Source organism: Anolis sagrei, chromosome 10 (genome assembly GCF_037176765.1).
Source record: "Anolis sagrei isolate rAnoSag1 chromosome 10, rAnoSag1.mat, whole genome shotgun sequence".
Classification (NCBI taxonomy): Eukaryota; Metazoa; Chordata; class Lepidosauria; order Squamata; family Dactyloidae; genus Anolis; species Anolis sagrei.
The window spans coordinates 15,154,816-15,170,296 of record NC_090030.1 but is presented as its reverse complement, the minus strand read 5'-3'; the positions used below and the strand labels follow the sequence as shown (position 1 = coordinate 15,170,296).

Sequence of the window (15,481 nt, the reverse complement as noted above, 5' to 3'; positions counted from 1 at the left end):
GGAGAGGTAGGTGGGGCCGGAACCGTTTAGGGCTTTGTAGGCTAGCGCCAGCACCTTGAATTGTGCCCGGTAGCAAATTGGCAGCCAGTGGAGCTGGCTCAACAGAGGAGTGGTGTGCTCCCTGAGAGCTGCTCCTGTTAGCAACCTGGCTGCCGAGCGCTGGACCATCTGAAGCTTCCGGGCAGTCTTCAAGGGCAGCCCCATGTAGAGCGCGTTGCAGTAATCTATACGGGATGTGACCAGAGCGTGGACTACCGTGGCCAAGTCAGACTTCCCGAGGTACGGGCGCAGCTGGCGCACGAGCCGGAGCTGTGCGAATGCTCCCCTGGCCACCGCTGAGACCTGAGGTCTCGTTTAACTCCAATTTGTCAGAGTCCACTTTGTTTTATCTTTCCAACCCCTCACTAAAACAATTTGTGCACGCGCTATTAATTCGTCAACCACTCTTTCCTTTTGCACATTATACACTCCTGGTATCCTTGCATGTATTGAATTTCTATTAACTATTATTATTTGAAGATTTAACATTCTCTTAATTTCTCTTTCAATCGTTCTCCAGGACACCTGTACTCTATCACATCCCCATATCATGTGATTAAAAACACCTCTTTGTTTACAACCATGCTAACATCTGTCCTTTACTCTGGTAAAAAAAACATGAAAGTTGTGCAGGAGTGCTGCACAATTTCAGTAGCATTTTCCCTCTTACTTGATTGAAGTTTTCAATCGCATTCTTTTTAAGATTGTGAGCTGCTTTGGGTCTCAATAAAGAGAGAAAAGTGGGGAACTGTGAAGGAGCCCGTATTACTGCTACTAATTGTAAAGGCTTGGCCACTGATTTGCAATTATGCCACCAAATTGTAAGGATGAATAAATATGACTCCTACCAATATGTAGCGTGACTTCACTTGGAAAAGAATGGTAACATAGGCTTGACTTTAAAAAGAAACTGTAACAAGTTTATTGAGGTACAGAAGCTTGATGGTTTCAAATGTTTCAAACTCATAGAGGTACAGATCTTCAAAGGTTACATTTAACAGTTTATAAATAACTCTTAGGAGGAGCAATTCTTCTAATAAACAGGCCTCAAACTTAGTTCCTTTAAAAAGGTGTTTCTTTCTTTAACAGATTGTTTCAGGCACACGCTTATCCTTTCTTTATTTCTATTTCTATCTCTAAAAGAACAAAATGAACAAACAGATTTTAAAAAACCACAAAGTTTGCAAACTTGGTAGTTGATTAAATGTCCTTTGACCAGTATCTGGCCACTTGGAGTGCCTCCGATGTTGCCGCAAGAAGGTCCTCCATTGTGCATGTGGCAGGGCTCAGGTTGCACTGCAGCAGGTGGTCTGTGGTTTGGTCTTCTCCACACTCGCATGTCGTGGATTTGACTCTGTAACCTCATTTCTTAAGGCTGGCTCTGCATCTCGTGGTGTCAGAGCGCAGTCTGTTCAGTGCCTTCCAAGTCGCCCCATCTTCTGTGTGCCCAGGAGGGAGTCTCTCATCTGGTATCACCCACGGATTGAGGTGCTGGGTTTGAGCCTGCCACTTTTGGACTCTCGCTTGCTGAGGTGTTCCAGCAAGTGTCTCTGTAGATCTAAGAAAACTATTTCTTGATTTAAGTCGTTGACGTGCTGGCTGATACCCAAAAAAGGGCTGAGCTGGAGATGTCACTGCCTTGGTCCTTTCACTATTGGCTGCTACTTCCCGGCGGATGTCAGGTGGTGCAATACCGGCTAAGCAGTGTAATTTCTCCAGTGGTGTAGGGTGCAGACACCCCGTGACAATGTGGCATGTCTCATTAAGAGCCACATCCACTGTTTTAGTGTGGTGAGATGTGTTCCACACTGGGCATGCGTACTCAGAAGCAGAGTAGCATAGCAGAAGGGCGGATGTCTTCACTGTGTCTGGTTGTGATCCCCAGGTTGTGCCAGTCAGCTTTTGTATGATATTGTTTCTAGCACCCACTTTTTGCTTGATGTTCAGGCAGTGCTTCTTGTAGGTCAGAGCACGGTCCAGAGTGACTCCTAGGTATTTGGGTGCGCTGCAATGCTCCAGTGGGATTCCTTCAGAGCTCGGGATGCTAGAAATGTAATACAGTGGTCTGGTTGCCGCTGACACGATAAATAAATCCTTTCTTTATGATGGTTATGTTACAATAAAGATGCTTATTAGGGTTTCCCTCTTTTTCCACAACCGTTACTTTTAATATAAATAAGTCACTCGACTTATTTAAACTATATTGCCTCAAAGCCAAAACCTTTCTGATTCTTAGTACCAAAGAATCAGCCTTCCCCTGTAGTTCTTTAACTACAGAATCCTCACTGGTTCTCCACACACAACAGATCCAGCCACTTCTGCAGTTCACCGACTACTGATTAACTGCTTTTAAAATGGCTGCTCTGCCAAGTGGCAGTTGGCTCCGCCCCTGTCTCCATAGCAACCCAGCTCAAAGTGAACTGAGCTGGCTACCATCCCCTAATATTATGCAACATTATATATTTACCCTTACAAACACTTATCTATAACAATACATAACTGTAGATAAAAATTACACTTCATCACAGGAACAAATAAATAAATACAACAGCATCAACATATATACCAAAACAACCTTAGAGTTACCTTATCAGGCTAATCCTCTCTGCTAAAATCTCAGTGTCCTCTTTCGTGGGGGGAACGTTTTCCACAAAGGCAATCCCGTAGAGCAAGAAGTTCTGCAGGAACTCCCTCAGGCCTTCGTTAGTTTCCAGGAAGCTCTGGCACTCGATGGAGGGCACCTGGGCCTCCTGGTAAATCTGGGCATTCCAGAGTATGCGCGGATGCATGACCTGCTGTTTCTGCCCCTCGTAGCTGTTCTTCAGCAGCCATTCCAGACCATACCGGGTCACGTGGCCATCGGGCCCTTGAAATAGCAGAGGAGAGGCAAGATAAGTTCAAGGATCCTTGCAAATAGCTTTCATATTTTCAGTGGTGGCATACAGGGATGCTCACCCTTGGTGCACATTTCTGTTACAGGTACCAAACTGAACTATCTAACCTCATGCAATAGTAGAGAACATGTTTGGGGTCATAACTATGAATTTTCATATGACCCATAGATAAGTCGAAGGGGGAAGGCTAAGGACCATTTCAGGAGTCCATTTTCATGCCCAGACGTTTAAAAAAGGCCAACGAGATCAGGCTCCAAAATCCTGCTTGGTCATAGAAACCCACTGAGTGACCCAGCAAGGAGGTTTTCTCAGCCTTAGAGGAAGGCAATGACAAACCAATCTTGCCAAGAAAACTTCAGGATATGTTGGAAACCACTCGAAGGCACACAGTAACATGGGCAGAAACAGAAAGCTCTAAAAATATATATCCTGTATATTTACAGGAGGAGGTGTTTCCCCAATAAAAACCCACAGGTTTCCATTCTCAACCATTTTGGCAGAAGGAGCCTATGTAATTCCTGTTCAATCCGCTGACAAGGGAGAAAAGCATGAGTTTCGAGAACACACACACACACACACACACATATATATATCTGTTGCACTCCAGGACAGGAAAAGCCCTCTGACTGTAAACACCACACCGTTGATTGGAAAACAATCCTTTTATTGGAGATAATTGAAAAGCAGCAAGTAAAAAGCACTTTAAAGAAATAAGTAAATCCAATTAGGTAAGAAGATAAGCAGAAACAAAAATAGTCCAGGGTAAAGTTCAGCAAAACCCATAAAAAAAAGTCCACACTTCTCTAAATATACCACATATACTCGAGTGTAAGCTGACCCAAATATAAGCTGAGGCACCAAATTAAACCAAAAAAGACTGGGAAAACATATTGACTCGAGTATAAGCCGAGGGTGGGAAATGCAGGAGCTACTAGTAAATTTCAAAATAAAAATAGATATAATACAATTACATTAATTGAGGCATCAGTAGATTAAATGTTTTGAATATTTACATAAAACTATAATTTAAGATAAGACTGTGGAACTCTGATTAAACCATTATTCTAACCTTCTTCAATGTAAATGTGCTTGCATATCCTTACAATAAAAATAGAGTAAAATAATAAATGTAATAATTCTAATAATAATAATAATAGAGTAAAATAATGGAAATGTAACAATAACAGTAATAACAGAGTACAATAATAAATGTAATAATAAAAACAATAAAGTAGAATGATCAATGTAATAATAACAACAGTAATAATAACAAAACATTTATTATGTATTTCTAACAGGGTAAAATAATAAATAACCTTGACTCGAATATAAGCCGAGGGGGACTTTTTCAGCCAACAAAAAGGGCTGAAAAACTAGGCTTATACTTGAGTATATACAGTAATTGAGGAAAACAGGAAACATTAATCCAAGGCATGAGTACGCATTCATACAATCCAAGAATCCAAACCATGAAACAAGAAATAGACAAGAATCTTTCAAGCAAGGCTTCCATAAAACAAGGACAAGAAATACACTTGATTCCAACGATGCTTCATCTGACTATATTTCCCATACTTGGAACTTTTATCCCCTCATTAAGCTATTCCACACACTCAGAAATTGGTTTTGCTTTACTTGAGATCCCCTTATCTTTTTCTGTCGGAGCCTGGCAGAACGCCGAAGGCACTGTTCGGCCTGTCTGTTTTGACTAATTTTCTCTCACCTATCTATTTGCTCATTAAGTTTTGCAGCCTGGCCAGGTGCCCAGTTGTTTTCAAGCCCCAAATCCTAGGAACTTTCTGGTAGCAATTCAGGGAGTACACCATCATCCCCACACCCTTCAGGGACATTCTCATGGGAAACTACACTTTGCACAAGGGTCTCCTGGTCCTTCTCTGCATCAGTATCACTGACCAAACCATTGCCATCTTGAAATTCATTGGCATCACTTCCCACATCCAAAGCACCTTGATCCTGAAACACAATCACAGGCTGAACTCCAACACTATCTATTACACTTTAAAAAGTGCTGATTGAAAAGATCTGGCAACCCCCATAGAAGGGCATCCCTCCGTGCAGTCTTCACCTGAAAAGGAATGCGTCAGAAACTTACAGGTGAGAAACAGCGTGGTCTCATCCACTCTGACCGTCTTTGGCCGGATGCAGAGGTCCACGCTGGCTGTGTCTAAGCTGCGTTGGTTGGTCTTTGTGTTGTAGCAGGACGCAGAGCGACAGTGGTCCCGGAGCCAGACATAGTCAAAGCGCATGAGGGTTTCTCCATATTTCAGCTCTAGAAAGGGAACACACAACACCAGCATCAGAACGAGCAGCAAGGATTTTTTTCCACCTCTTTCCAATTCAAATACATTGCAAAACATAAGTAGTAAATTGTGATTCTATGCCAACAGTCCAAAATTACAGGAAACTGTGCTGATAAAGTTTTCATTTACTATGGGCAGGTCTTTTTTTAAAGCCAGTTTGTTTTAATTGCCCACTAATAACCAGTGAGATATTTTGCATTTATGTAATGCATACTACATTGTGGACATCAAGCATACGTATACTCTAGCTTGGAAAATCTGTTCCAATTAAATTAAGAGGTAACAGGGAAGATGGCTGCAAATTAAGAAGTTCCAATAAGTCATCTTCATCATATCACCACAATGATATGTTACTAACATTTTACACTATGCAAAATCAGGGGAAAAATCTGTTCATGGTTTGAAAGTGTTATTTCCTGTTTAATTGTGTGATACAAACTTTGTGGCTGCCAAAAACTATGTTGAATTGGTTGAGACTCAAGGAGAGATTCATTGAAAAACTAGAGCAAAAACTAGAACCCCACGAATGACAGAATTGGGGCAAACTTCCTACACAGAACTCCCATGACCAACAGAAATTACTTAAGGCCATCGAGTCCAACTACCTTCACCAGGACAAGAAAACGTAATGACTGACAAAGAGCCATCCAGTCATAGATATAGATAGATATGATTCACACACACGGATATAATATCCTAGATTTGAAAGGGACCCTTAAAGAAGGACAATGATATGTTGCATATTCCAGAGTAGGCAAACCAGACAATTTCCACATCAACACTGACAAAGAAACAGCAAGAAATACTGTTTACCCACAAGCATCAAGACATTACATATATTAGAAACCAACATTTTCTCATTACTTTATTTTCCTGATCACTAGACTGGGCCACAGCAACGCGTGGCAGGGGACAGCTAGTAGTAATATATAATACTGATATTGTATTATGCTAATAATATAATGTATTGTATGTATATATATCTTGTAAGCCGCTCTGAGTCCCCTTCGGGGTGAGAAGGGTGGCATATAAATGTCGTAAATACATACATAAATACAATACATGTTGTTATCAGAGACACTAATCTTCTCAGCACCATTTACTGGGGAACAGCCAGAAGGATGCTATTAAATGTACATCTGTCCTGTGGGCTTCTCGTGGGCATCTGGTTAGCCACTTAATGAACAGAGAGCTGGACTCAACAGGAGATTGGCCTGATCTTCTATTCTAACGAAGTTATATCTCCATAAATACTAGATAACACACTCAAGGCATATCTGCAAAAATAAACCCAGGTGTTCCTACAAAGTGCCTCACTTCCTCCCCAGTCCAGCCACTTACCCAAGTGATCCTGGTTTAACTGCCAGGCACAGCTCCATGACTCTGGGGCTGTGTGATGCCAGCAGGCCAGGCCTGGGCCAACAGTCCTGAAGCCGAACCGCCATGGCACCCAGCCGTCCAAGTCCCTTTTCAGCAGGCGCTGGGGGCTGGAGACAAGGCGCAACAGGCGGCGTCCCCACATCCTATGCAACGGAGCCTGAAAGAGAGACAGGGTAAAGAAAAAGCACTCACTGTGGATAATGGGAGTGTGAGTTCAACACATTTGGAGAGCACTGAGCTGGGAATGCAGGATGGGAATGTGTGGAAAGCAGAGTTTCATCACTCTGAGGATTTTATTTAAGTAGATAATACTACTAATAATAATACGATATTATAATTATATATTTTATATTACATGTAATATTACTAATAATATTATAATATAATGGTATAGTACAATATAGTATTATATACTATATAGTACTATATACAAGGTGCCCCCGGTGGCGCAGTGGGTTAAAGCACTGAGCTGCTGAGCTTGTTGATCGAAAGGTCGCAGGTTCGATTCCGGGGAGTGGCGTGAGCTTCCGCTGTCAGCCCTAGCTTCTGCCAACCTAGCAGTTCGAAAACATGCAAATGTGAGTAGATCAACAGGTACCGCTCCGGCGGGAAGGTAACGGCGCTCCATGCAGTCATGCCGGCCACATGACCTTGGAGGTGTCTACGGACAACGCTGGCTCTTCGGCTTAGAAATGGAGATGAGCACCATACCCCAGAGTCAGACATGACTGGACTTAATGTCAGGGGACTACCTTTACCTACAATATAGTAATATATAATACTGATATTGTACTATGCTAATAATATAATATATTGTATGTATATATATCTTGTAAGCTGCTCTGAGTCCCCTTCGGGGTGAGAAGGGGGGCATATAAATGCGGTAAATAAATAAATAAATAAATAAATAGAGTCTTATATTCATTCAGTATAGTTATCATTCAGGATACTGAACATTGAGCATACTCTTATATACCAGGCATGAGCAAACTTCGGCCCTCCCTCCAGGTGTTTTGGACTTCAACACCCACAATTTCTAACTGCCAGTAGGATATTTGAGGATAAACACATTTCTGGATTTGGGGGCCCCAAGACCAGCCCTGGGGGCCACTTGCCAACCACATTTCTTCCTTCTGGTCTAGAATGCGTTGGGGTCTTTTGCCACAAAGAGGAGAGATTTCATTAAGTCACGGTGCAATTATCAGTCTGCAGACCCATTCTCCTAATGAGAAACAGCCCCTTTGGGTCCCAGGAGATGTCAGTTAAGCATATAAAAGGGAATTATAGTCCTGGTCCTTGTGACAACAGTCACGTAAACGGTCTGGTATAACAGATGAGTCTGGTGCATCTGGCAAGGTTTGCAGAAGAGCCAGAAAGGTTATGTACCTGGGCCCAGATAGGAAATGGGAGAAAACAGAACTGGCTGCATAGTGGGAATTCCTAAATGGGATTTTGAGACATGGGAATTATAGAATTGTAGAATCCTAGAGTTGGAAGAGACCTCGTGGGCCATCCAGTCCAACCCCCTGCCAAGAAGCAGGAAAACCACATTCAAAGCACCTCCAACAAATGGCCATCCAGTCTCTATTTAAAAGCTTCCAAAGAAGGAGCCTCCACCACACTCCGAGGCAGAGAGTTCCACTGCTGAACAGCTCTCCCAGTTAGGAAGCTCTTCCTAATGTTCAGGTGGAATCTCCTTTCCTGTAGTTTGAAGCATCCTAGTCTCCAGTGCAGCAGAAAACAAGCCTGCTCCCTCCTCCCTATGACCTCCCTTCACATATAAATACATGGCTCTCATCATGTCTCCTCTCAGACTTCTCTTCGGCAGGCTAAACATGCCCAGCTCTTTAAGCTGCTCCTCATAGGGCTTGTTCTCCAGACCCTTGATCATTTTAGTCACCTTCCTCTGGACAAATTCCAGCTTGTCAACAACTCCCTTCAACTGTGGTGCCCAGAACTGGACACAGTGTGATTCCAGGTGTGGTCTGACCAAGGCAGAATAGAGGGGGAGCATGACTACCCTGGATCTAGACACTAGACCCCTATTGATGCAGGCCAAAATCCCATTGGCTTTTTTGCCGCTGCATCACATTGTTGGCTCATGTTTAACTTGTTGTCCATGAGAACTCCAAGATCTTTTTCACACGTACTTCTATTGAGCCAGGCATCATCCCCCATTCTGTCTCTTTGCATTTCATTTTTTCTGCCTAACTGGAGTTTCTTGCATTTGTCCCTGTTGAACTTCATTGTGTTAGTTTTGGCCAATCATCTCTCTAATCTGTTAAGATCATTTTGAATTCTGTTGTTGTCTTCTGGAATATTGGCTCTCCCTCCCAATTTGTTGTCGCCTGCAAACTTGATGATCATGCCTTCTAACCCTTCATCTACGTCATTAATAAAAAAAGTTGGCTTACTATCAGGTCAGTTTAGATGGATTGCCAGATTCGGAATAAGAATTTCCAAACACAAAGCTTACAATGTATTGTCGAAGGCTTTCATGGCTGGAATCACTAAGTTCTTGTGGGTTTTTTCGGGCTATATGGCCATGTTCAAAGCTTACACTCCAACGCTGCACTATTCATGAGAGATTATTCAAGTTTTTTTAAAATGTATATCCCATCTTTCTCCCAAGGCTGGGATCTAAGAACATCCTTTTAAAAGATGTAAATAAAGTAAGAATTTCATTGGAAATACTTTTAAACAGACGATATTGTTAAAACATCAATGAATTAAAATTCACGCTGCTCTGAGATCAGAGTGAAGAGAGGGGCCAGGAAGGCAGTTCCATCTTGTCTCCTGCACTGTGCTTATAATATAATATAATATAATATAATATAATATAATATAATATAATATAATATAATACTAGCCATGCCCTGCCACGCGTTGCTGTGGCCCAGTCTAGTGATTCCAATGTTATCCTCTATTACGGTGTTTCTCAACCTGGGGGTCGGGACCCCTGGGGAGGTCATGAAGGGGTGTCAGAAGGGTTACTAAAGACAACAGTATTTTCTGTTGGTCATGGGGGTTCTGTGTGGGAATTGTATCATTGCTGGGGTTCAAAATGCTCTTTGATTTCAGGTGAACTATAAATCCCAGTAACTACAACTCCCAAATGTCAAGGTCTATTTCCCCCCAACTCCATCTGTATTTATATTTGAGCATATGGAGCATTCATGCCAAGTTTGGTCCAGATCCATCATTGTTTGAATCCACAGTGCTCTCTGGATGTAGGTGAACTACAACTCCAAAACTCAAGGTCAAAGCCCACCAAACCCTTTCAGTATTTTTTGTTGGTCATGGGAATTCTGTGTGCCAAGTTTGGTTTAATTCCATTGTTGGTGGAGTTCAGAATGCTCTTGGATTGTAGGTGAACTATAAATCCCAGCAACTACAACTCCCAAATGACGAAATCATAATGTTTTGAGTGATGGTCACTCCTTGTGTTGTGAGACGTTTTGTTGCCAAATTTGGTGTGATTTCGTTCATTGGTTCTTTTGTTTTTAAGGTACTCATTATGCACAGAGCATTTTTACATATATAGATATAATATAATATATTGTATATACATATAATATTGATAATATTATAATGTAATACAATATAGTACTACTACTAATAATATATTATAATTATATATTTTATATTAAATGTAATATTACTAATAATATTACAGTATCGTGCTATAGTACAATGTAATATATAATATTAATATTGTGCTATGGTAATAATATAATATATTGTATTTACTTTTTACTTGTAAGCCGCTCTGAGTCCCCTTCAGGGTGAGAAGGGCGGCATATAAATGTAGTTAGTAAATAAATAAATAAATAAATAAATAAATACATAACCATATGATTTACAGCACCCACAAACTATGTTGAATGGTTTGAGACACGAGGAGACATTCATTGAAAAACTATAGCAAAATGTGCTGCAGGATGTCCCTGCCGTAAAAACAAAGTTTTTGCAGTTTAATAAACTTTCCCCATGTTTTTATGATAGATCCAATGAGGAAATGACATTTTTAACCCAGGAACAAAAAATGTGTTACATAGTATTATGGGATGTAATGGAGTCCCAGGTGGTGCAGAATCATAGAACCATGTGCCGGCAGGACTGAAGACTGACAGGTCGCAGGTTCGAATTCGAGGAGAGCGTGGATGAGCTCCCTCTGTCAGCTCCAGCTCTCCGTGTGGGGATATGAGAGAAGCCTCCCACAAGGGTGGTAAAACATTAAAAAAAACCATCCAGGCATCCCCTGGGCAACGTCCTTGCAGACAGCCAATTCTCTCCCACCCGAAGCGACTTGCAGTTTCTCAAGTCGCTCCTGACACAACCAAAATAAATAAATAAATAAAAATGGGATGTATATGATATAGCTTCTTCTCAAAACCAACCTCTTCCTTTCTCAGCTTCCAAATTAACACAAATGAATGCCAAAATCATTAAAAACTAGCTTAGTAAAAGAGGCTCACTTTAAAACACTGGGGAAAATTCCATATAGTTCAAAAATGGGTTTCTTATATTGTCGGAGCATCTAACTTACGTACAGTTTACAGAGGTGGCAAAAAGTCTTTCTAATCCCCAAGGAATGTTCACAAAGCCCCAACTGGCCTTATCTGCTTATGGAAAAGCCAAGGCTGGAATGGCAACAATGCCAGAAAAGCAAAGGAGAAGCTTGCGAAACTGTTTAAGGGATTTCAGGTTTGTCAAGGTTTCCAAGGCTGGCCATGCAAAGTTGCACACAATTGGGAAACAAAACACAGATCCAGAGCATGATTTCAGCCACATATAAAGCTTTTTTTAACCTTGCTATTGGGAAATATATTAGTGAAAAGGATTGGAATGGACTATAATATCAATTTAAGGCTACAATCTTCCTAAGGCCCCTTCCACACAGCTGAATAAAAACTCACATATTCTGCTTTGAACTGGAATATATGATAGTGTGGACTCAGATATCCCAATACAAAGCAGATATTGTCGGATTTTCAGCCTTGATATTCTGGGTCCACTTCCACAAAGCTGAATAAAACCCCACATATTCGGCTTTGAAGTGGAATATATGGCAGTGTGGACTAAGATAACCTAGTTCAAAGCAGATATTCTGGGATTTTCTGCCTTGATATTCTGGAATATAAGGCTGTGTGGAAGGGACCTCAGATATTCCAACACAAAGCAGATATTGTGGGATTTTTTGCCTTGGTATTCTAGGTTATATGGCTGTATGGGCTCTAAAGACGTTTTGGAGGAGGCTGAATATTGAATTAAAGAATCCTGGGATCTGTAGTTCGGTCATGCAACAGCTCTCTCAGGACCCTTCCACACAGCCATATAACCCAGAATAGTTTTGGAGGAGGCTGAATATTGAATTAAAGCATCCTGGGATCTGTAGTTCGGTCATGCAACAGCTTTCTCAGGGCCCTTCCACACAGCCATATAACCCAGAATAGTTTAGGAGGAGGCTGAATATTGAATTAAAGAATCCTGGGATCTGTAGTTCGGTTATGCAACAGCTCTCTCAGGGCCCTTCCACACAGCCATATAACCCAGAATAATTTAGGAGGGGGCTGAATATTGAATTAAAGAATCTGTAGTTCGGTCATGCAACAGCTCTCTCAGGGCCCTTCCACACAGCCATATAACCCAGAATATAAAGGCAAAAAAATCCCACAATATCTGCTTTGATCTGGGTTATCTGCGTCCACACTGCCATATATTCCGGTTCAAATCAGACAATGTGTGATTTCATTCATCTGTGTGGAAGGGGCCTTAGGCAGAGAAGGCTAAAGTTCTTGCAAAACTATAAATCCCACAATTCCTTAGCATTAATCCACAACAATTAAAGTGATGTCCAACTGCATTATTTCTACAGTTTAAATGCATCCTATATCAATTTAAACTTGTCCAATACAAAAAAAAACAATTTTGTCTAATAGACCTTACAACCTCTGAGGATGCTTGCCATAGATGCAGGCGAAACGTCAGGAGAGAATGCTTCTAGAACATGGTCATATAGCCCGAAAAACCTACAACAACCCATTTGTCCAATTTACTAGTATATCAGCTGAGTGCGAGTTAAGACAGAAAAACATGCGTTGCTGACCAATTTCCCCTCTAATTTCTTTAATTAAAGAAAAAAACAAATTCACACTATGGTAAAACATGACAAACAAAAAAGCTGGGGTAAATGCAAGTGGTAATATGTATAAACACAACCTCTAAGTATGAAAGTTGAACGCTATTAGCTGGAGAAAGCAAGCAAAAAAACAGCACTTCACAATCTGCTACAGGATTAGTTTTCAGATCCTAATTCGTAGAAAACAGCTCAGGAAACACACACAAAAAACATACACAAAGATGAGCATAATTCATTTTGACAAGGCAATCCCTCCAAGAAGCTATGAGAAACTATGAGGACTTTGATTCCCAGAGTTTGAGGATATAAATCCACAGCAAGGAACTGAGAAGCAAATGTTTACAAACCTATGTTTGCTCCAACAAACCTGCTGGGTGGCTCCTTGTTACTGAGCACCCACCGAAGTCCTGAGCTGTTATCTGCATTCCCATGCGGTCTCTCTATCTCCTTTCCCATCCCAACATTGAAGGGTGCCAGAGACACACTGAGCATGCTTTGCGGTTAAAGGACCCTCAGCTCTCAATCTAATTTTGCATACTTGTTTCCATGCAGTCTTGGATCACATCCAGACAGCCTCTCTTACTACCTTTTCCACTAATTCGGGCTATTTAAGGAGCCAAAGATAAAACCCACACCCTAAATCATATTCATAACTATTTTTAAAGCGTTTGTAGCTTTTCGGTCAGCTAGAATAGACATCTTTGAGAACACAGGGTGTCGCAAACATCTCCAGACATAGGAAAGATTAACACATCTATATATATATATATAAATGCTCTGTGCATAATGAGTACCTTAAAAACAAAAGAACCAATGAACTATAAATCCCAGCAACTACAACTCCCAAATGACAAAATCATAATTTTTTGAGTGATGGTCACTCCTTGTGTTGTGAGACGTTTTGTTGTCTCACAACACAAGGAGTGTAGATGAATTAAACAGTGTAGATGGAGCCCACAGTGGCACAGTGGGTTAAACCCCTGTGCCGGCAGGACTGAAGACCAGCAAGTCACAGGTTCGAATCGGGGGAGAGGTGGATGAGCTCCCTCTATCAGCTCCAGCTCCTCATACGGGGACATGAGAGAAGCCTCCCACAAGGATGATAAAAACATCAAATCATCCGGGCGTCCCCTGGGCAACGTCCTTGCAGACAGCCAATTCTCTCACACCAGAAGCAACTTGCAGTTTCTCAAGTCGCTCCTGACAAGACAAATAAAAACAGTGTAGATGCACCCAGGGTTACAAAAACCAGGTAAAGCCCTAGAAGAACAGATCAGTTTTTAAAAGTAATTTTTCTATTGTGTCAGAAGTGACTTATCTAATATAATAGTTATAACTTTATTTTTATACCCGGCCAACCATCTCCCCTAATGGACTCAAGGTGGCTTACAAGGGACAAGCCCAAAATGACAAGTAAAACACAGAAAAACACTTTAGCCGATTAAAAAAACACTTTAGCCGACTTGAGAACATACTGCAAGTTGGTTCTGGTGTGGGAGAATTGGCCATCTACAGAGATGTTGCCCAGGGGATGCCCGGATGTGTTAGCTGGAGGGGGCCTCTTACATGTCCCCGAACGCTAGAGCTGATAGATGAGAGCTCACCCCATCTTGCGAATTTGAGCTGGCAACCTTCAGGTCAGCAACCCAACCTTCAGGTCTGAAGTTCAGCTGGCAAAAGGATTTAATAATAATAATAATAATAATAATAATAATAATAATGAGTTGTAGGTTTTTTTCAGGCTACATGGCCATGTTCTAAAGGCATTTTCTCCTGACGTTTCGCCTGCATCTATGGCAAGCATCCTCAGAGGTAGTGAGGACCTCACTATCTCTGAGGATGCTTGCCATAGATGCAGGCGAAACGTCAGGAGAAAATGCCTTTAGAACATGGCCATATAGCCCAAAAAAACCTACAACAACCCAGTGATTCCGGCCATGAAAGCCTTTGACAATAATAATAATAATGTATTGTCGAATGCTTTCATGGCTGGAATCACTAGGTTCTTGTGGGTTTTTTCGGGCTATAGAGCCATGTTCTAGAGGCATTTCTCCTGACGTTTCGCCTGCATCTATGGCAAGCATCCTCAGAGGTAGTGAGGATCTCACTATCTCTGAGGATGCTTGCCATAGATGCAGGCGAAATGTCAGGAGAAAATGCCTTTAGAACATGGCCATATAGCCCAAAAAACCTACAACAACCCAGTGATTCCAGCCATGAAAGCCTTTGACAATAATAATAATAATAATAATAATGTATTGTCGAAGGCTTTCATAGCTGGAATCACTAGGTTCTTGTGGGTTTTTTCGGGCTATCGAGCCATGTTCTAGAGGCATTTCTCCTGACGTTTCGCCTGCATCTATGGCAAGCATCCTCAGAGGTAGTGAGGTCTGTTGGAAATAGGACAATGGGTTTATATATCTGGAGATATAAAGCTGGTGGTACTCCTGGCGGATGGCCAGCTTGGCATCGCCCAGGACCTTGGCCGCTGCCGACACCAGCGGCTCCAGCCACCGGACCCCCGGGTCACCACCTACGCGCCCCTTTTCTTCTGCCACCAAGCGAGAGGCCAGGAGGCGGAGTCCCTCAAGGGCCCCCAGGGCCACCTTGAAGTTGGCGTCGTCGAGGAGTGCGCGGAGGAGGGCGAGGAGCTATATCTGGAGATATATAAACCCATTGTCCTATTTCCAACAGACCTCACTACC

General features: G+C 41.9%; 1 protein-coding gene across 3 annotated transcripts in view; it reads right to left on the bottom strand.

Moving 5' to 3' along the window:
- TMLHE (trimethyllysine hydroxylase, epsilon) overlaps positions 1 to 15,481 on the bottom strand; it is a 37,692-nt gene that overhangs the window by 14,070 nt on the left and 8,141 nt on the right. For all 3 annotated transcript variants that reach the window (XM_067471552.1, XM_067471553.1, XM_060756268.2), the window contains 3 exons: positions 6,596 to 6,791; positions 5,047 to 5,223; positions 2,626 to 2,905 (listed from right to left, as the gene is read on the bottom strand). In XM_067471552.1, coding sequence (XP_067327653.1) covers positions 2,626 to 2,905; positions 5,047 to 5,223; positions 6,596 to 6,776 — 638 coding nt within the window. In that variant the 5' untranslated portion in view covers positions 6,777 to 6,791. The remainder of the gene's footprint in view (positions 1 to 2,625; positions 2,906 to 5,046; positions 5,224 to 6,595; positions 6,792 to 15,481) is intronic.